Source organism: Biomphalaria glabrata, chromosome 10 (genome assembly GCF_947242115.1).
Source record: "Biomphalaria glabrata chromosome 10, xgBioGlab47.1, whole genome shotgun sequence".
NCBI classification, from domain to species: Eukaryota; Metazoa; Mollusca; class Gastropoda; family Planorbidae; genus Biomphalaria; species Biomphalaria glabrata.
Window position 1 is genome coordinate 37,991,665 of NC_074720.1, and position 23,676 is coordinate 38,015,340.

Below are 23,676 nucleotides of genomic sequence, written 5' to 3' on the forward strand. Positions count from 1 at the left end.
TCAAAAGGAGAGAGAGAGAGGGAGTTGATATAAGCGTAGTCAAAAGAAGAGAGAGAGAGAGAGGGAGTGTGAGGGAGTTGATATAAGCGTAGTCAAAAGAAGAGAGAGAGAGGGAGTGTGAGGGAGTTGATATAAGCGTAGTCAAAAGAAGAGAGAGAGAGGGAGTGTGAGGGAGTTGATATAAGCGTAGTCAAAAGGAGAGAGAGAGAGGGAGTTGATATAAGCGTAGTCAAAAGAAGAGAGAGAGAGGGAGTGTGAGGGAGTTGATATAAGCGTAGTCAAAAGAAGAGAGAGAGAGGGAGTGTGAGGGAGTTGATATAAGCGTAGTCAAAAGGAGAGAGAGAGAGGGAGTTGATATAAGCGTAGTCAAAAGAAGAGAGAGGGAGTGTGAGGGAGTTGATATAAGCGTAGTCAAAAGAAGAGAGAGAGAGGGAGTGTGAGGGAGTTGATATAAGCGTAGTCAAAAGGAGAGAGAGAGAGGGAGTTGATATAAGCGTAGTCAAAAGAAGAGAGAGAGAGGGAGTGTGAGGGAGTTGATATAAGCGTAGTCAAAAGAAGAGAGAGAGAGGGAGTGTGAGGGAGTTGATATAAGCGTAGTCAAAAGGAGAGAGAGAGAGGGAGTTGATATAAGCGTAGTCAAAAGAAGAGAGAGGGAGTGTGAGGGAGTTGATATAAGCGTAGTCAAAAGAAGAGAGAGAGAGGGAGTGTGAGGGAGTTGATATAAGCGTAGTCAAAAGGAGAGAGAGAGAGGGAGTGTGAGGGAGTTGATATAAGCGTAGTCAAAAGAAGAGAGAGAGAGGGAGTGTGAGGGAGTTGATATAAGCGTAGTCAAAAGAAGAGAGAGAGAGGGAGTGTGAGGGAGTTGATATAAGCGTAGTCAAAAGAAGAGAGAGAGAGGGAGTTGATATAAGCGTAGTCAAAAGAAGAGAGAGAGAGGGAGTGTGAGGGAGTTGATATAAGCGTAGTCAAAAGAAGAGAGAGAGAGGGAGTGTGAGGGAGTTGATATAAGCGTAGTCAAAAGGAGAGAGAGAGAGGGAGTTGATATAAGCGTAGTCAAAAGAAGAGAGAGAGAGGGAGTGTGAGGGAGTTGATATAAGCGTAGTCAAAAGAAGAGAGAGAGAGGGAGTGTGAGGGAGTTGATATAAGCGTAGTCAAAAGAAGAGAGAGAGAGGGAGTGTGAGGGAGTTGATATAAGCGTAGTCAAAAGAAGAGAGAGAGAGGGAGTGTGAGGGAGTTGATATAAGCGTAGTCAAAAGGAGAGAGAGAGAGGGAGTTGATATAAGCGTAGTCAAAAGAAGAGAGAGAGAGGGAGTGTGAGGGAGTTGATATAAGCGTAGTCAAAAGGAGAGAGAGAGAGGGAGTTGATATAAGCGTAGTCAAAAGAAGAGAGAGAGAGGGAGTGTGAGGGAGTTGATATAAGCGTAGTCAAAAGAAGAGAGAGAGAGGGAGTGTGAGGGAGTTGATATAAGCGTAGTCAAAAGAAGAGAGAGAGAGGGAGTTGATATAAGCGTAGTCAAAAGAAGAGAGAGAGAGGGAGTTGATATAAGCGTAGTCAAAAGGAGAGAGAGAGAGGGAGTTGATATAAGCGTAGTCAAAAGAAGAGAGAGAGAGGGAGTGTGAGGGAGTTGATATAAGCGTAGTCAAAAGAAGAGAGAGAGAGGGAGTGTGAGGGAGTTGATATAAGCGTAGTCAAAAGGAGAGAGAGAGAGGGAGTTGATATAAGCGTAGTCAAAAGAAGAGAGAGAGAGGGAGTGTGAGGGAGTTGATATAAGCGTAGTCAAAAGAAGAGAGAGAGAGGGAGTGTGAGGGAGTTGATATAAGCGTAGTCAAAAGGAGAGAGAGAGAGGGAGTGTGAGGGAGTTGATATAAGCGTAGTCAAAAGGAGAGAGAGAGAGGGAGTGTGAGGGAGTTGATATAAGCGTAGTCAAAAGAAGAGAGAGAGAGGGAGTGTGAGGGAGTTGATATAAGCGTAGTCAAAAGGAGAGAGAGAGAGGGAGTTGATATAAGCGTAGTCAAAAGAAGAGAGAGAGAGGGAGTGTGAGGGAGTTGATATAAGCGTAGTCAAAAGGAGAGAGAGAGAGGGAGTTGATATAAGCGTAGTCAAAAGAAGAGAGAGAGAGGGAGTGTGAGGGAGTTGATATAAGCGTAGTCAAAAGGAGAGAGAGAGAGGGAGTGTGAGGGAGTAGATATAAGCGTAGTCAAAAGAAGAGAGAGGGAGTGTGAGGGAGTTGATATAAGCGTAGTCAAAAGAAGAGAGAGAGAGGGAGTGTGAGGGAGTTGATATAAGCGTAGTCAAAAGGAGAGAGAGAGAGGGAGTTGATATAAGCGTAGTCAAAAGAAGAGAGAGAGAGGGAGTGTGAGGGAGTTGATATAAGCGTAGTCAAAAGGAGAGAGAGAGAGGGAGTTGATATAAGCGTAGTCAAAAGAAGAGAGAGAGAGGGAGTGTGAGGGAGTTGATATAAGCGTAGTCAAAAGAAGAGAGAGAGAGGGAGTGTGAGGGAGTTGATATAAGCGTAGTCAAAAGAAGAGAGAGGGAGTGTGAGGGAGTTGATATAAGCGTAGTCAAAAGAAGAGAGAGAGAGGGAGTTGATATAAGCGTAGTCAAAAGGAGAGAGAGAGAGGGAGTTGATATAAGCGTAGTCAAAAGAAGAGAGAGAGAGGGAGTGTGAGGGAGTTGATATAAGCGTAGTCAAAAGGAGAGAGAGAGAGGGAGTTGATATAAGCGTAGTCAAAAGAAGAGAGAGAGAGGGAGTGTGAGGGAGTTGATATAAGCGTAGTCAAAAGAAGAGAGAGAGAGGGAGTGTGAGGGAGTTGATATAAGCGTAGTCAAAAGAAGAGAGAGAGAGGGAGTGTGAGGGAGTTGATATAAGCGTAGTCAAAAGAAGAGAGAGAGAGGGAGTGTGAGGGAGTTGATATAAGCGTAGTCAAAAGAAGAGAGAGGGAGTGTGAGGGAGTTGATATAAGCGTAGTCAAAAGAAGAGAGAGAGAGGGAGTGTGAGGGAGTTGATATAAGCGTAGTCAAAAGAAGAGAGAGAGAGGGAGTGTGAGGGAGTTGATATAAGCGTAGTCAAAAGAAGAGAGAGGGAGTGTGAGGGAGTTGATATAAGCGTAGTCAAAAGAAGAGAGAGAGAGGGAGTGTGAGGGAGTTGATATAAGCGTAGTCAAAAGGAGAGAGAGATGGATTGCTTCAATACTAGTTATTTGTAAATAAAACTAAAAAGAAAAATTACCTTAAAGACTACAATTTTAGTCAAACTAACCCGTAGTTTAAAGCTGTTCGATTCAAAGTTTTGATATATGAGGTCTACCTGAAATAAAAATAAATTCGCTTTTTTAAAAAATAAGCAGATGAATTAAAGCAACTAATCAATTTTATCAATTTAAAATTCTAGGATAACTCATGTGCCAATGCTACCTAGATGTTTTCTAGTTAAACATGTATTTAAAGGAGGTAGATATTGATTTATAACATTCTTTTTAAAATAAAATAATTAAAAAAAATGTAGTAACTAAGTTATAATAGTATTGAAGTTCCATTATTAGTTAGATAGATTTACACTTTTTATTGTTACTTTTTATATGAGCGGTACGGCGCTTGGCTTCTGAATTGCAAGATTATGGACCCGAATCCTAAAGAAGCCTGGATTTTTAATAACAGGATCTTTTGGCACCTCTGAGTCCACCCAGCTCTAATGGGTACCTGACATAAGTTGGGGAAAAGTAAAGGTTGTTGGTCGTTGTGCTGGCAACATGACACTGAGATGTGAACATGTCTACTTTCTACCAATGGGGGAAAAAAACGAGGTTGTAATCAGACTTCCATATCTCTAATCTGTTCAACTAAAACCAGGCTGACTAGATTTAAATGTGGCCGAGTTGTCAAAGCAAACATGAAGGAGATTAGAAGAGCAAAAATAGACATGAACCCCGGTTGAGGGGGAATCACCAAGAACAGAGACCGATGACGAAGTATTGTTGCAAGCCTGTGCTCCACGGGGAGTCAAAGGATCAAGAACAGTCAGTTTAATGAAAGCAGGTAAGCCTAGACTTGGGTCTATTTAAAAGTATCTACTTTGGTTGAAAAGAGGCCTGAATGACTGTTAGCCTAGACTTGGGTCTATATATATGTATCTACATTGAAAGCCGACACAACTTTATATAGCACAAAATCTAAGAGAGAATTGACAAAATGTCTTATCTTTTCTTATCTTATCTTATCATATTTTATTGATGACGCTTACTAAGAACGTCCGACTTGCACCTTTGTGTCGATCTAGTCGTGCGTGTTAAATTAGAGGCGTATATTCTTCTAACTTGTTGGTTTTCCTGTCTGATTCAGGCAACCAGTTCCACGCTTTAATACAAAACTTGCGAAAAAAAGCACTTATAAGAATCTGTCCTAGCTTATGAAATTAGAAATATGCCTTTAACTTTGTGTCTATCTGAATATTCATTAGGTTGTTTTTTTTTTTGTTTTTTTTTTTTTGTATCTGGAAGAAATTGTTCAGTGTTTTGTCAATTATTGTTCATTTACTTTTTAGTCTTCTGTCCTGGATTCGTATTTATGCCGCAGTGTAAACAATAGATATCTGGTAACATTATTATCAAAACTTGTTCAGCTGTTAAGAAAGTCCCCACACATCTACCTCACACTTGTCTATATTCCGCCCACAAGAAGTTACCAAATGTGTCCTAGACTTCGATCAAAATGTTAAACAAAAAACTTCCAATAGACCAAGGTACTTCAGTTTGACAACGTGCCCTAGAAATCTGACACATCTGTCAAAGTTACTTCCCCTATCTGACCCGGATTCATCGCACTTTAAATAGCTAGTCTTACAATGGAAGAAAAAAAATCAATTTAAACTAGATCTATTCAACTCCGCAGTCTACACACCGTAGAATTACTTGGTATATAATAGAATGGGACATTTATTGTTAACAACCGTTTAATGTTGACTCAATCATTACTAGCTATACTTCCGTCTTTTCAAGTCTGCTAAATACGCCTTAGAGGATGGAAACATGTAAAGATTTACTGAAGGCTGGAAACATGTAAAGATTTACTGAAGGCTGGAAACATGTAAAGATTTACTGAAGGCTGGAAACATGTAAAGATTTACTGAAGGCTGGAAACATGTAAAGATTTACTGAAGGCTGGAAACATGTAAAGATTTACTGAAGGCTGGAAACATGTAAAGATTTACTGAAGGCTGGAAACATGTAAAGATTTACTGAAGGCTGGAAACATGTAAAGATTTACTGAAGGCTGAAAACATGTAAAAATTTACTGAAGCTGAAAACATGTAAAGATTTACTGAAGGCTGGAAACATGTAAAGATTTACTGAAGCTGAAAACATGTAAAGATTTACTGAAGGCTGAAAACATGTAAAGATTTACTGAAGCTGAAAACATGTAAAGATTTACTGAAGGCTGGAAACATGTAAAGATTTACTGAAGGCTGGAAACATGTAAAGATTTACTGAAGGCTGGAAACATGTAAAGATTTACTGAAGGCTGGAAACATGTAAAGATTTACTGAAGCTGAAAACATGTAAAGATTTACTGAAGGCTGAAAACATGTAAAGATTTACTGAAGCTGAAAACATGTAAAGATTTACTGAAGGCTGGAAACATGTAAAGATTTACTGAAGGCTGGAAACATGTAAAGATTTACTGAAGGCTGGAAACATGTAAAGATTTACTGAAGGCTGGAAACATGTAAAGATTTACTGAAGCTGAAAACATGTAAAGATTTACTGAAGGCTGGAAACATGTAAAGATTTACTGAAGCTGAAAACATGTAAAGATTTACTGAAGCTGAAAACATGTAAAGATTTACTGAAGCTGAAAACATGTAAAGATTTACTGAAGGCTGGAAACATGTAAAGATTTACTGAAGGCTGTAAACATGTAAAGATTTACTACATGTAAAGATTTACTGAAGGCTGGAAACATGGAAACATGTAAAGATTTACTGAAGCTGAAAACATGTAAAGATTTACTGAAGGATGAAAACATGTAAAAGATTTACTGAAGGCTGAAAACATCGAAAGATTTACTGAAGGATGAAAACATGTAAAAGATTTACTGAAGCTGAAAACATGTAAAGATTTACAGAAGGATGAAAACATCGAAAGATTTACTGAAGGATGAAAACATCGAAAGATTTACTGAAGCTGAAAACATGTAAAGATTTACTGAAGGATGAAAACATCGAAAGATTTACTGAAGGATGAAAACATGTAAAGATTTACTGAAGGCTGAAAACATGTAAAAGATTTACTGAAGGATGAAAACATCGAAAGATTTACTGAAGGCTGAAAACATCGAAAGATTTACTGAAGGATGAAAACATCGAAAGATTTACTGAAGGCTGAAAACATGTAAAAGATTTACTGAAGGCTGAAAACATGTAAAGATTTACTGAAGGATGTAAACATCTAAAAATTTACTGAAGCCTGGTAAAAAGTTTTACTAATAAAAAAAAGAGAAAAAAAAACAACAAAAGAGGCAAAAGCCCAAGGATTCCTATGATGTAAGTATCTCGACAACTGATGTCACAAGGTAAAAACGCAGATATATCCTAAAAGAAAATACCACTCAATTACATTGTTACAATCAATAGTTTTAATGCTGATACAATTTGTCTAATGCTATGCTGCCAATGTTCTTACCCCAGCAAATATAAATGAGAAGTATTCTTGTATTTTCTGCATTGCGACGTCAGCGTCGTAAGATGCCTCAGCAAGAAATCTACTGTAGGCCGTGTAGTCCAGGAAAGCTGTTATGTCGATGTAATAGGTTGACAACGATTGACGTCTGCGTCTATTTCCTTGAGCGCCGCCTTGAAATTTTTTTAGGAATTCTGCATCCAAGGGCGACCTCAGTTCAGGTGCTGGAATATTTTTTACAAAGCTTATATCAACTCTCTCTGTCTGTCTGTCTGTCTGTCTGGTAAAAAGGTTGTTACTCCCACATACAAGTTCGGATGAAGATGAAAGTTTGCACAGTTATTTCTTGTACCTGACAAAACAAGATTCAGTTAGTTAGTTAACTATTGGTAATTATTTTGCTTTGTATGGAACAAGGGAGAGAATTTGTGCTTGACTCATAAGGTGGTATAAGTTGAATTAGTCCCCATTATACTTTGTAAAGAGAAAAGTTTGAAACTAACTATAAAACTTTCTATTTTCATGTCATATTCATTTCCCTGACACAGTGGCTAGTGTCTTGACTTGAGTAGTCCGTGGAGGCATTTCCCTGATACAGTGGCTAGTGTCTTGACTTGAGTAGTCTGTGGAGGCATTTCCCTGATACAGTGGCTAGTGTCTTGACTTGAGTAGTCTGTGGAGGCATTTCCCTGATACAGTGGCTAGTGTCTTGACTTGAGTAGTCTGTGGAGGCATTTCCCTGATACAGTGGCTAGTGTCTTGACTTGAGTAGTCTGTGGAGGCATTTCCCTGATACAGTGGCTAGTGTCTTGACTTGAGTAGTCTGTGGAGGCATTTCCCTGATACAGTGGCTAGTGTCTTGACTTGAGTAGTCTGTGGAGGCATTTCCCTGATACAGTGGCTAGTGTCTTGACTTGAGTAGTCTGTGGAGGCATTTCCCTGATACAGTGGCTAGTGTCTTGACTTGAGTAGTCTGTGGAGGCATTTCCCTGATACAGTGGCTAGTGTCTTGACTTGAGTAGTCTGTGGAGGCATTTCCCTGATACAGTGGCTAGTGTCTTGACTTGAGTAGTCTGTGGAGGCATTTCCCTGATACAGTGGCTAGTGTCTTGACTTGAGTAGTCTGTGGAGGCATTTCCCTGATACAGTGGCTAGTGTCTTGACTTGAGTAGGTTGACGAGGCCTTAGCCCTCAAGATAGAATTTAGGCAGTTCACCTTTTCTTTTCTTTTCTTTTTTTTTTTACAAATACATATTAAAACGAACCCCCATATACCCATTCTTTCTCCGTCCCCCCCCCCCTTTTTTTTTTCCAACTTGTCCTGTTATGGATCATAACGTATTACGAAAGCTAAAAGCATAACATTGCGACAAACGATGGCTGCCTGGTCGTGCGCTTTGCGCGCTGGACTGTCGTTCAGATTTATCGATGGTCCCGGGTTCAAAACCTGCCCGCTCCCATCCCCTGTCGTCCTGCGGGAGTTTTGGACAAGGAAGTAATTATCTTGAACTCTGAAGGAACATCCGAAACATGTAAAACGAAAACAATTGATAAAATATTTTTAATCTGACAGATTTATCATTGCTACTCTAGATCATAGTCACATATATAGTCTATTACAAACTTAATTACATCACTGAACCAAAGTAATTGCTACGATTACGACTACGCCACCCTAATCTTAAATGGAAGACTACACGTCATCCAATGAACTTACGTGGCTCAACGTGGTCTGCGTGTTTGGCGGGCTTGATGACGACTGGCTGGAGATCGTAGCTTTGTTCTGATTGGTCGTCTGTACTGCTTGCGTCCCTTTTGGACCTTGCCCTTGGTTGAATTGAATACCTGGCATCGCCTCGTTGAAATTCACCTCTCTGTCAAATCATCAATTGCATAAATAGAACAGAACTGTGTCAATACACTGCCTGGTCATGCGGTTTGCGCGCTGGACTGTCGTTCGGACTTATCAATAGTCCCGGCTTCAAACCCTGCCCTCTCCAATCATCCGTCGCCCTGTGGGAGGTTTGGACTAGGAAGTCCCGGGTACGCTATTCTGCTTCAACGTGGCACTCGGGGTGGAAACGATTACTTGAGAAAGTAATTAGACTAAATGAATAGCAAAACAAAACTCCAGTGGGAGTGTCCAAGGGAATGCGAGAGCTTTCCCATTGCACGGTGCGGAGTTGAAAGAGAGCTTCCACGTCCCTGTCGATAATCCATGCGCCGTTCCTCTAGGGACCGTTACACTAAAGGCGAGTCCTGCACGGTTAGCTTGGTACAACATAGGGAAATGGCGGAGGTTCCCGGTGTGTTCATCCTTCGGCCATGCATTCTATCAGGAGTGCCGGATATATCGGAAATATGATTTTTTTTTACATAGACATTGACTGGGTCTCTTCCAGACAGAACAGTTTGTTCAAGCACGCTTAACAATTGCACGGACTAGGAAGTAACTTTCTTCAACTTTAAAGGAACAATCGAAACATGTCCAACAAAAAATTTTACAACGAAATTAAGTCTTTATGCACGGTTGCACATACAAATTTTCCTGTTCCCTTTTTGCACAAATAAACGGCCACCAACATAACTTTGAAACTGCTTTCAGATTCGACTGTTTCAACTACCACATAAGAGTTTGACATTTTTTTTAGTGTATACAATGTTAAACAATAATCGTTACTTTAGTATAATATTTTAAATGTAAATTTACAATACCTCTTCATGGGCAAAACCTGGAACCTGGACAGCTTTAACTATTTTTCTAGAAATTTGACAGGTTATGTCATGGGCGTAGCTGGGGGTGGAGGCCTTCCGAAATGAAATCCCCCTCGCAAAGTGGGGGGGGGGGCGATCGGAGTTTAGTGACTGATTTTTTTGCTTTGATTTTGTTTATTTCAGGTCAGATTTTAATACCAAACCATCACTTGCCCCAATATTGCCAAGGGGGTTTTGAGTTTAAAACCCCCTACCAGGGGGTTTTGTAGTTAAATCCCCTCTTCTATAAACCAAACCAAAAAAAAAAAAAAAAAAGCAAACCACAATCCCTAAATTCCAAGAGCACAGGTAATGAAGATTTTGATTTTAAAACCCCCTACGAAATTACGACAAAAACCCCTTCTTCAATATAAAAAAAAAAAATTACACACTCAAAATTCTATGAGCGTAGCCAAAGCGGTTTTGTGTTTAAACCCCCCTGCAGCGAGGTTTGAAGCTAAAAAGTACCTCTTCAATATAAAAAAAAAGCAAATTACACACAAAAATTCTTTAAACGTAGTCAAGCCAATAGGGGGTTTTGAGTTTAAACTCCCCTCCTCCAGATGGCTTTTTTAAATTTTTAAACCCCTCCATATGGTTTTGAGTTTAAAATCCCCCTACAGAGAGTTTTGAGGTTGAAAAACTCTCTCTTCAATAGTATTCTAAAGCAATCTACAGTCACCAAATTCTATGAGCGTAGCTAAATTGGGTTTTGAATTTAAAAAAAAACAACAACTCCTGAGATTTTTTAGATTAAAACCCCCAAACAGATGATTTTGATGATAAAACTTCCCTTTTCAATATAAAAATCTAAAGCAAACTACAGTCACCTAACTCCAAGAGCGTAGTCAAGAGAGGTTACACATTTCAACCAGTGGCTTGGCTCCATTAATAAAGTGCAGTAAATAGTCATCTGCCAAAATTGAAAAACACTTAATGTTGCTCAACAAAGATGGCTGAGACAGATTTTAGGAGTCAGTTATAGAGATCGAGTCTAAATCAAGGAAATCCTATGCCGAACTGGGAGTTGATCCCTTAGTATGGTTGTGACAGAGCGTCGCATGAGGTTTGCGGGACATGTTCTCCGACAACATGAATTACGCATCTTAGAACAACTTGGCGCCACAGATTCATGGAGGTCCTCAGAGCAGGTGGAAAGAGGCTTCAGACATTGCCAGTGACAGATTTTTGTGGAAACAGCTTGCCGCCCAATGCGCCGAAAGGCGCGGGAGGATCTAAGTCAGTAAGAATAGCAGATAAGGTTTTTGAAATAAAACTTTTTTATAGCAGGATAATGGACTGTAGATGCCTCAGAATATGCATTTTGTTGGCTTTTAATACCGGAAATAGCGCTTGGCTCACAGCGCTCTCACAGAACACCTTGCTGGCAAAGGCGAGGAGTATACAATTTTTCCAGTAACTTCAGGAAGAACCTATTCTAGGGCACAATAAACGTCTTCCGAAAGAATGAAGGGTCAGAATGTAACAAAAATTTAATTATGCACACACGCACACAAATATATATATTTTTTTTTTTGGCTGAAGGGGGGGGGGAGGGACAGAAAAATTCCCCCACATACCTACCCCCTCCCCCGAAAAAAAAATACTAGCGAACTGGCCGTGCGGTTTGCGCGCTGGACTGTCGTTCGGATTTATCGATGGTCGAGGGTTCAAATCCTGCCCGCTCCCATCCCCGTCGTCCTGCGGGAGGTTTGGACTAGGAAGTAAACTATCTTCCACTTTGAAGGAACATGTAAAACATTTTACAAACAAACAAACTCTGGTTTGACCGTTCTAATTATTCAAAAAGAAATCCTCTTCAATCTAAAGCCATTTCGAACGCACTTTTCTGCGGGTATTCCCGTACTTGACACAAATGTTTCTTTCTATTCAGTAAAGAATTGAATAAGAAAAAATAGACATTCATGGACATTTTGCGCACTGTTTTAGGTAGAATTGAGGGTCGTGGTGGCTGAGGGGTTAAGCGCTCGGCTTCCGAACCTAGGGTCCTGGGTTCGAATCTCGGCGAATACTGAATTTGGAATTTCGGGATTTTTAGGGCGCACCTGAGTCTCTAATGGGTACCTGACTTTAGTTGGGGAAAGTAAAGGCGGTTGGTCTTTGTGCTGGCCACATAACACCCTGTTTGTTAACCGTTGGCCATATAAACAGATGACTTAACATCATCTGCCCCATAGATCGCAAGGTCTGAAAGGGGAGACACCCGACTCGAGCAGGGTTAATGTTTGTGCGGCCTACTGATACACGCGACTCAGGCCAATCACACAGGTCAACTGGTCAACGGCTGATGAACAAGGGGCATTACTGCTAGTACACGCAAATATGACCAGTATTATGGTCATGTAACCGAAAGCCTTCACGTATAAGAAAGGACAGTTGAATCCTGGACAGCAAAGCAGTAAGGACTTGTGGTACCTTTGAGTCCTCGAGAATGTAGCTGTACGAGCAAGAGAGACTTGTAATCAAGGGCGTAGCTAGGAATTTTCCATCATTTGGGGGCCCGGGGCTTGACCTCTTTCAGGGCCCCAGCAGTTTGCGTAATATTTAATTTTTAACGTAAAAAACACTCATTTGGTGGCCCCCCTCAAGTGGGGGCCCGGGGGGATTTTCAAATTCCCCCACCCTCTTCCCCCCCCACCCTAGCTACGCCAATGCTTGTAATGTTTAGTTAGGCAGTTCTGTTGTTGATGTATTTGCAATTAAACCGCCACTTTGTTACTTGAAGCTCTTGTTGTCAAGTTTTTGTATTAGAAGTGCTGTTTTGTGTTTAGCAGTGTTTACAGAAGGCCTGATAGAGAAGATCGTACCAATATATAACTCATGTAATTCACTGAGAGTAATACCGCATGTAAAGAGTTAATCTTTGTAACATGTAACATGTAACAGGGTCACTTACTTATATAACAACATGAATAGCAAGATTACATGGCAGTGGCGTAATATTTTATGTAAAATACAAATTAATTAGGACACTCAAGTGGGGCACGGGGGGATTTCCGAATATTCACCCCCTCCTCCTCCCCCCCCCCGGCTACGCCACTGTATTTGCTTATACCTAACTCTTTAATGGAAATGTCTAACCAAGCTGCGTAGCTACACAAGACAACTTACCCCAAATGCACGACTTTCTATTAACACTTTATTTACTTACCAACATGACAAATACTTACTTGGTAACTTCTTTAAGATTATCAAATAATCTTTTCATTCAAGCTTATCATTACACGTGTAAATAAATGGACTTACAGTGTTAAATCATATAGTCCATCCATTTGCCTTTTCGCTTTTCTTACATTTACAGATTTAAAAAAAAAAGACAATACCTCCATTATAGGACTTGAAATTAAATGTAAATTAAACATTTAATTTTAAAAAGATTTAGCTCCATCCATAATGCAACTATTACCATTGTTTTTAAATACATACCATTCTTTAGTCGTGGACGTTAGAACCACTAAAGTTCATCTCATAAGCTAGGGTCGGAGCAAACAATGTAAGCACAAGACTTCTTACCTTAATGATGAATTCATCTTTCTGTCGTTCCGTCGAGTTTTGTCTGATGAATTGAAAAATGGCGTCCAGTTGAACATCGTGGTAGAATGCGAAGTCCTGGAGAAATATTAGAGTGATAATCAATGGCTTCTGGGGGATAGTTGAACCACAGGCTAAAAGATCGGCAGTATAGCGCTTAGGGTCGTGGCGATCAGAGAAAGGCAAATAGAAGAGATTGACAGGTTTGATGTCCAAGACCAATTTACAGTAAGCACCGTACCGGGCCACCAAAGTCAAACACATTACCAGACACACTAGTTGACACACACTAATCGAGACACATTATTCGAGAAACACACAAGTCGAGACACACAAGTCGAGACACACAAGTCGAGACACACAAGTCGAGACACACTAGTCAAGATACACTAGCCAACACACACACACTAGTTGAAACACACACTAGTCGAGACACACTAGTCGAGACACACTTGTCAAGATACACTAGCAAACACACACACACTAGTTGAAACACACACTAGTCAAGACACACTAGTCGAGACACACTTGTCAAGATACACTAGCCAACACACACACAATAGTTGAAACACACACTAGTCAAGACACACTAGTCGAGACACACTTGTCAAGATACACTAGCCAACACACACACAATAGTTGAAACACACACTAGTCAAGACACACTAGTCGAGACACACTTGTCAAGATACACTAGCCAACACACACACAATAGTTGATACACACACTAGTCGACACACACTTGTCAAGATACACTAGCCAACACACACACACTAGTTGAAACACACACTAGTCGGGACACACTAGTCGAGACACACTTGTCAAGATACACTAGTCGAGACACACTTGTCAAGATACACTAGCCAACACACACACAATAGTTGAAACACACACTAGTCGAGACACACTAGTCGAGACACACTTGTCAAGATACACTAGCCAACACACACACAATAGTTGAAACACAATAGTTGAAACACACACTAGTCGAGACACACTTGTCAAGATACACTAGCCAACACACACACACTAGTTGAAACACAATAGTTAAAACACACACTAGTCGAGACACACTTGTCAAGATACACTAGCCAACACACACACAATAGTTGAAACACACACTAGTCGAGACACACTAGTCGAGACACACTAGTCGAGACACACTAGTCGAGACACACTTGTCAAGATACACTAGCCAACACACACACAATAGTTGAAACACACACTAGTCGAGACACACAAGTCGAGACACACTAGTCAAGATACACTAGCCAACACACACACACTAGTTGAAACACACACTAGTCGAAACACACTAGTCGAGACACACTTGTCAAGATACACTAGCCAACACACACACACTAGTTGAAACACAATAGTTGAAACACACACTAGTCGAGACACACTTGTCAAGATACACTAGCCAACACACACACACTAGTTGAAACACAATAGTTGAAACACACACTAGTCGAGACACACTTGTCAAGATACACTAGCCAACACACACACACTAGTTGAAACACACACTAGTCGAGACATACTAGTCGAGACACACTAGTCAAGATACACTAGCCAACACACACACACTAGTTGAAACACACACTAGTCGAGACACACTAGTCGAGACACACTAGTCGAGACACACTTGTCAAGATACACTAGCCAACACACACACACTAGTTGAAACACACACTAGTCGAGACACACTAGTCGAGACACACTAGTCAAGATACACTAGCCAACACACACACACTAGTTGAAACACACACTAGTCGAGACACACTAGTCGAGACACACTAGTCAAGATACACTAGCCAACACACACACACTAGTTGAAACACACACTAGTCGAGACACACTAGTCGAGACACACTTGTCAAGATACACAAGCCAACACACACACACTAGTTGAAACACAATAGTTGAAACACACACTAGTCGAGACACACTAGTCGAGACACACTAGTCAAGATACACTAGCCAACACACACACAATAGTTGAAACACACACTAGTCGAGACACACTAGTCGAGACACACTAGTCGAGACACACTTGTCAAGATACACTAGCCAACACACACACACTAGTTGAAACACACACTAGTCGAGACACACTAGTCGAGACACACTTGTCAAGATACACAAGCCAACACACACACACTAGTTGAAACACAATAGTTGAAACACACACTAGTCGAGACACACTTGTCGAGACACACTTGTCAAGATACACTAGCCAACACACACACAATAGTTGAAACACACACTAGTCGAGCTACACTAGTCGAGACACAATTGTCAAGATACACTAGCCAACACACACACAATAGTTGAAACACACACTAGTCGAGACACACTAGTCGAGACCCACTAGTCGAGACACACTTGTCAATATACACTAGCCAACACACACACAATAGTTGAAACACACACTAGTCGAGACACACTAGTCGAGACACACTTGTCAAGATACACTAGCCAACACACACACACTAGTCGAGACACACTAGTCAAGATACACTAGCCAACACACACACAATAGTTGAAACACACACTAGTCGAGACACACTAGTCGAGACACACTTGTCAAGATACACTAGCCAACACACACACAATAGTTGAAACACACACTAGTCAAGATACACTAGCCAACACACACACAATAGTTGAAACACACACTAGTCAAGATACACTAGCCAACACACACACAATAGTTGAAACACACACTAGTCGAGACACACTAGTCGAGACACACTAGTCGAGACACACTAGTCGAGACACACTTGTCAAGATACACTAGCCAACACACACACAATAGTTGAAACACACACTAGTCGAGACACACTAGTCGAGACACACTAGTCGAGACACACTAGTCGAGACACACTTGTCAAGATACACTAGCCAACACACACACAATAGTTGAAATACACACTAGTCGAGACACACTAGTCGAGACACACTAGTCGAGACACACTAGTCGAGACACACTTGTCAAGATACACTAGCCAACACACACACAATAGTTGAAACACACACTAGTCGAGACACACTAGTCGAGACACACTTGTCAAGATACACTAGCCAACACACACTCACACAATAGTTGAAACACACACTAGTCGAGACACACTAGTCGAGACACACTAGTCGAGACACACTAGTCGAGACACACTAGTCGAGACACACTTGTCAAGATACACTAGCCAACACACACACACACTAGTCGAGACACACTAGTCAAGATACACTAGCCAACACACACACAATAGTTGAAACACACACTAGTCGAGACACACTAGTCGAGACACACTTGTCAAGATACACTAGCCAACACACACACAATAGTTGAAACACACACTAGCAAGATACACTAGCCAACACACACACAATAGTTGAAACACACAATAGTCGAGACACACTAGTCGAGACACACTTGTCAAGATACACTAGCCAACACACACACAATAGTTGAAACACAATAGTTGAAACACACACTAGTCGAGACACACTAGTCGAGACACACTAGTCAAGATACACTAGCCAACACACACACAATAGTTGAAACACAATAGTTGAAACACACACTAGTCGAGACACACTAGTCGAGACACACTTGTCAAGATACACTAGCCAACACACACACACTAGTCGAGACACACTTGTCAAGATACACTAGCCAACACACACACACTAGTCGAGACACACTTGTCAAGATACACTAGCCAACACACACACAATAGTTGAAACACACACTAGTCGAGACACACTAGTCGAGACACACTAGTCAAGATACACTAGCCAACACACACACAATAGTTGAAACACAATAGTTGAAACACACACTAGTCGAGACACACTAGTCAAGATACACTAGCCAACACACACACAATAGTTGAAACACACACTAGTCGAGACACACTAGTCAAGATACACTAGCCAACACACACACAATAGTTGAAACACACACTAGTCGAGACACACTAGTCGAGACACACTAGTCAAGATACACTAGCCAACACACACACAATAGTTGAAACACAATAGTTGAAACACACACTAGTCGAGACACACTAGTCAAGATACACTAGCCAACACACACACAATAGTTGAAACACACACTAGTCGAGACACACTAGTCGAGACACACTTGTCAAGATACACAAGCCAACACACACACAATAGTTGAAACACACACTAGTCGAGACACACTAGTCGAGACACACTTGTCAAGATACACAAGCCAACACACACACAATAGTTGAAACACACACTAGTCGAGACACACTAGTCAAGATACACTAGCCAACACACACACAATAGTTGAAACACACACTAGTCGAGACACACTAGTCGAGACACACTTGTCAAGATACACAAGCCAACACACACACACTAGTTGAAACACAATAGTTGAAACACACACTAGTCGAGACACACTAGTCGAGACACACAAGTCGAGACACACTAGTCGAGACACACTTGTCAAGATACACTAGCCAACACACACACAATAGTTGAAACACAATAGTTGAAACACACACTAGTCGAGACACACTAGTCAAGATACACTAGTCAAGATACACTAGCCAACACACACACAATAGTTGAAACACACACTAGTCAAGACACACTAGTCGAGACACACTAGTCGAGACACACTAGTCAAGATACACTAGCCAACACACACACACTAGTTGAAACACACACTAGTCGAGACACACTAGTCGAGACACACTTGTCAAGATACACTAGCCAACACACACACACTAGTTGAAACACACACTAGTCGAGACACACTAGTCGAGACACACTTGTCAAGATACACTAGCCAACACACACACAATAGTTGAAACACACACTAGTCGAGACACACTAGTCGAGACACACTTGTCAAGATACACTAGCCAACACACACACACTAGTTGAAACACACACTAGTCGAGACACACTAGTCGAGACACACTTGTCAAGATACACTAGCCAACACACACACAATAGTTGAAACACACACTAGTCGAGACACACTAGTCGAGACACACTTGTCATTCAACTCTCTATGTCTACCTTCACAGCTTAATTGCTCCTACCCACTGAAGCTTCTATATGTAATGTGTTTATGTTGTCCACTTGTCGTCATGAGAGATACACAATTGTTTGTCTAATACATGCCTAACGGCTGTCTGTGTCGGCTCTATTGAAGTTGTTGGTGAACGGATGCTGCGAGATGGGGGGAGGAGCTAGATAGGACATGTGACCATTGACCACTGGGGTGGTAATTCGCATACGGGCGAAATGACTCTGGACCAGAAGAATGTTTTTTTTTGTGCGATTAGAAATATTTTTTACTAATTGTTTTTGTTTAGCTTTTGTCTATACCAGTTGTGAAAGGGTGAATGTTTACATGATCGTTTTTTCAATGCATAAAAAAAATGTTCACTTAGGGCTCGAGTCCTCATGGGGACTAATTCAACGTATACCACCACATCTGTCAAGTACGATTTCTTTCCCTTGTTGAAGATACCAAACAAATTAATCCCCAATAGTTAATGAACTAATAATAATTATAGCTTTTACATAGCGCTACTTTCATGCTTATAGCCTGCTCAGAGCGCTATGGTCCAATCTTATTTGTGGACCAGTGGGGGAAAAGGGGTATATGTGCACTGTACAGGGAGAAGGTTTTCCGTGCTGCTTTTAGGCGCTCAGTAAACACAACTCTGCTCGAGTCGGGTATCGAACCTCGAGTCCCCTTCATTGTCAAGCCAAGCCAAGTTCAAGTGTACTTAATCTCTCGACCACGCTTCCCATTAACTTGTTAATTTTTTTGTTGATTCTTGTGTTGTCAGGCAAAAGAAATAATTGTGCAAAATTTCATCTTAATCCGTGATTGAGAGTCGGAGAAATACAAACTTTTTACCAGACAGACAGACAGACAGCGTGAGTTGATATAAGCTTTGCAAATCATGTATAACAATCATACATGGCAATCTCTAGAAAGTTGTATAAGACAATAAATGAGACTAAAGTACGAGAACTAGTACCTGATTATGGGAAAGGTTTTGTCTCTCAATCTGTACGCCATCATCGCCGGTATCCAATGTGTACACAGGCACGTTACTGTTGATATGGTCCACACGGCTCAGTTGTAACTCAGTTGATGAGTTGATACCAGCGTTGATGGTCACGTTAATACCACTGGGTAATCCTTGGTCGGTAAGGTCACTGGCACTGATATTCAGACGGACTTAAGAAGAAAACAGACACATTAGAGTGCACTCCCTTAAGTTTTAATTTAAAACTGCCCAAACTAATAAACAAAAATGCAATGAACCGTCAAAGTAATTCTCGTTTCCATTCAAAAATGTAATCTATAACGAATATAAGAGGCAGGCTTTTTTTTTTTTTTTTTTTACACAAATCGTGTTATTTTTCCATTTAAAACAGGAAATGGGGTCTGTTGGAATGTGTGGGGCAAGTGCACCCCCTCCCTTCCCAAGGTCCCACCTGATACCGACTACACTCTTTCATTTTATTTTTACTCATGATTGAATTTTATATTAGACATATTTGAACTTTTAACTAATTTTATTCACAAACTTTGATTTCAGTACAAAAAATGTAACCGCTCCCCCCCACACACACACACCAAATCGACTGAAAGATGGGGGATATCAATTGTTTTACGCCGCAAAATAATTTCTTCTTCTTCTAGCTAGCTTTATTGCTGCTGAGTTGTGAGCTCTTTTGCAGTCTGTGCCAATGAAAAATAGTGTGCAGTTTTCGCAAAATAATATAAAACTTTGAAACAAGACGAACTACCTATTACATCTTGTTATTAAAAAATGCGTATATGTATAAGTACTTAACAATGTCATGTTCATGCTGTCCATGTATAGAAGGACTTCTTATGGTCCGAGAGCAACGCTGGTCAGGGCACGTATCGCGTTTGGGAGACGAACGTATGCCAAAGGCAGTCTTTTTTGGTGAGGTAAAAGGTGATCGACGTAACAGAGCCGCCCGACGGAAACGCTTCAAATACCTTCTAAGGGCGCCAACTTGCCTTAGCTGACATAGAAGAGAGCACCTGGTTGCATGCGGCATCGAAACAAGACAGCTGGAGGTCACTCACAAAGGCCGCGTGATGCACATTTGAGACCAAAAAAAAAATCTGCTGCCGAGGACAGACGCAGATGGCGAGAAGAAAATCTAAATCGACCACCTGGCGGACAATGGTTATGCTTGCCCTGAGTGTGGCAAAATATGTAGGGAAATACTGCATTCCTCACTAATCTTTGGACTCGAGGACAAGCCATATTGTTAACAATGTCATGCTTATTTAAGGACACAATTTCACAATTATGATAGATAGTAAAAAAATAAAAAAAAATAGCCATAAAAAAGGATAAAAAAAAAAAAAAGTAAAGTTCCCCTTTCAAATCTTGTGGTTTATAGGGCAGATGATGTAAAGGTTATCTGTTTCTTTGGCCTACTGTTAACGTGGGTGTCATGTGGCCAGCACAACGACCAACCGCTTTAATTTTTCCCCAACTAAGGTCGGGTACCCATTGGAGCTAGGTGGAGGAGCCCAAGGATCCCGAAATTAAAAATCACAGTCTTCACTAGGATTCCAACCCAGGACCCCCGGCTCGGAAGCCAAGCGCTTTGCCGCTCAGCCACCGCGCCTCTCATAAAAAAGGTATATATAACAAATGTATCACTTTAGAATCTTTTTTTTTTGTTTTTAAAAGGAAACCTCAGAATCTGAGCTATTTAATTTTAGGTTTATCATCATAGGCATCCTTGGGCCTCTTTTCTTTGCCTCTTTTTTGGGCTTTGTATGCCTCTTTTATAGGCCCTCTTGCCTCTTTTGTGGGCTTTTTTTATATAGTTTTTTAATTTGTAAGTTCTCATAATTCACAAGTATTAAATCATAAATAATTGAAGAGTGATCAACCGAAAATCTTTTGGAAATACAATGTATATGCTGTGTATGCTCTGAAAATAATTAGTAGTTTTCACATTATAAGATTTGAACATCTGGTTTCTAAATTGGTTTGCATGAAAATGACTGTTTGCAGATAATCGTTTCACTTCTTTTGATATGGTGAGGTGTGTGTATTCTTCTTTAATTTTTATTTCTTTTACTTATCTTTTATTTTGAGGATCTAAAAAGACTGGTGGTCTTTAAACATAAAAAAAATGAATTTCTTGTCCGCTAATATGAACAATTGTAATTGTATGTCTTATCGCCGAATTTGGATTCAAAAGTCACTCATTTATATAAATTCTATTTACCGAAAGTATTTCTGTACTAAAATGCCTTAGGGTAATCAAAATCTTTGATAATAAAGGCATCAACATGTTAGAAATCATTAGATAGTAAAATTTTATATCTAAGTTTGTGTTATTGCAAACATTAACTGATCGGAGATGTATGGCCGCGTGTATGCGCTTCAGACTGTCGATTCGATTGTCCCGAGTTTGAACCTTACCCGCTGTCATCCGCTCTGGAAGAGGCTTGGGCTTGGATGTAATATTTTTTTTATTTTTGAAAGAATGCCCAAAACATAGACGTTACGTCAATAATGTAGAAGTTGTTTCCCGTTTTTCGAATAACAAGCAGAATAATTAGCTACCAATAATTAATTGACTAATCGGTTTGTTTTTTTAATTGATTCATGTTTTGTCAGTTAAAATAAATATTTGTGCAAAGTTTCCACTAGATCTGAGATTTGGTATGAAACGTGTAAAATTATCTAAGTGAACAAAACCCCAAATATTTAGCCAAATATGTGAATACTTACAGATTAACTTCCCTTTTTTGTGTCAAATAAAATAGTTAATTACCATTAATTAATTGACTAATTGGCTATTATTCTTTTTATTTATTCATTTTTTTATTTATTCGTGTATTGTCTTCGCCAATGAATGATTGTGTAAAGTTTCAACTTGATCCGAGAATGGGTTTGGGAGAAATAACGAGTTGAAACTTTTTTCAGACCAACAGAGTTAACTAGTATAAGATTAGTTTTTAAAAAAGGCACAAATAACACTTTACATATATGTATATAAAAAGTATATATATATATACATCAACGAAAGTATGTGGGAAAACATAGCCAAAGACCGGAGTGCATGGAGACAGACTGTGCTTGCTGGGACAACCCTCGCTGAGAATAAAAGAATTGAAGCGGCTTTAATCAAGAGGGAAAAAAAAAAGCTGCCCTGTCCGCTAGCCCTGAATCAGAGGCATACACATGTATGAATTGTGGCAAAGTCTGCCGCTCTAGAATTGGCCTGATTAGCCACACCAGATTCTGCCCCGTCTCAAGATTAAACCAAAACCAGTGACTCATTTGGGCGCATCCATTGCCTTTCGAGACAAAAGGAGCCATATATATATGTATAGTATATATATATATATATATATACAGTGTGACAGTCCACGTATAAAACGTCTTAACGTCTAATTATCAGCTAAATCTCTGTTACATTGTGTGCATGTATTTACCCGAAACAGATAAAACAACATCCAACACTGTTAAAAAAATACAAATAATCTTGTAAGAATCACGAAGCCAACCGAGAGACATGTCTCTACTGTTTCTCTTTTCTTTCACTACGAAGGAAGTTCGGAAATTTACTCGGAAACCTGTTTCGTGTGGCCTTTTGAACTTGCATATTTTCTGGCGCAATAGGTTATGACATCACGTGATAGAATCCATTTACTGTAATTTTTTTTTGTTCCAAAATAGATTTAAACATCTTGGGATTGGTTTCATAGTTCCAAGAAGTAGTCCCGGATGTTAAAAACGTAAGGTTAAATAAGCAAATCGGTCGCGGCCTGTTGGATATTGCTACCCATGGTGTCAGAAGCGAGATTGCCTTGTATGTTTCAGACGTTATTATATCTTAGCACCAACGTCCTGTAGGGTGGCAGGTAAGGATAGCGGGCAGGGTCCGAATTGGGGACCGCCGTGACGACTCCCCAAAGTTCATACGAACCATTCAGGCAGAAATCATCATGAGTTTGATTATTCTGGCCCTGGTTAGAGTTTGCTTTCCTGAGAAAATATATTTAAAGCAATTTACAACATCATCCATTGGATGGGCCAGTCATAGAAAGAGATTCTAGCCAAGGCAAAAGACAGAGAGGGATGGAGATGGTCGAAAAACAGATCATGTATGGTGCCCCCAACGGTCCAACTAGTGGAAAGTTGAAGGTGATAAGTATAAAAAAAAACACAAAACCTTTAAACAATCAAAAAAGGAAAAAAATACATTCAAAATATACAAACACAAAAGATTTATTGCACAATCGCTTCCCAGGAGCGGTCCTAGCTTTACGCGGGCCCTGGGCGAATGCTACATATATGATTCTAACCCAGAATATCATGCTAAAAGCTTTCACGGTAATTGTTACAGATGCCAGGAAAGCTTCAACAATAATGCCTTAAAGTTTTATCTACGTCAAATGTTTGCAATTAAAACCAACGTATAGCGCATTGGTACCTCACATTAGTTGAGTGGCATTTTTGTTTGTTTGGTGGGCAATTACAAAAATCTCCTTATCGCGTGGGCCCCTCTCAGGCAGCTGTTCCACTCGCCACACCTTAAAAGCCGCCTCTGCTCTTCCAACATTCCAAAGAACAGAACGTATTACTTTGATTTAAAAAAGAAAAAAAAAGT

At 40.3% G+C, this 23,676-nt stretch overlaps 1 protein-coding gene across 2 annotated transcripts in view; it reads right to left on the reverse strand.

Moving 5' to 3' along the window:
* The window catches only part of LOC106052334 (A disintegrin and metalloproteinase with thrombospondin motifs like), a 52,217-nt gene extending 29,536 nt beyond the window's left edge, over positions 1-22,681 (reverse strand). Inside the window, exons 1-6 of one of the 2 annotated variants that reach the window (XM_056044155.1) lie at positions 22,499-22,681; positions 19,029-19,231; positions 12,964-13,059; positions 8,393-8,549; positions 6,679-6,899; positions 3,231-3,308 (exon numbers count right to left, since the gene is read on the reverse strand). In XM_056044155.1, the coding sequence (XP_055900130.1) occupies positions 3,231-3,308; positions 6,679-6,899; positions 8,393-8,549; positions 12,964-13,059; positions 19,029-19,231; positions 22,499-22,580 (837 nt within the window). In that variant the 5' untranslated portion in view covers positions 22,581-22,681. The remainder of the gene's footprint in view (positions 1-3,230; positions 3,309-6,678; positions 6,900-8,392; positions 8,550-12,963; positions 13,060-19,028; positions 19,232-22,498) is intronic. The other variant, XM_056044154.1, reaches the window with a different exon arrangement.
* Positions 22,682-23,676: the final 995 nt, after the last annotated feature.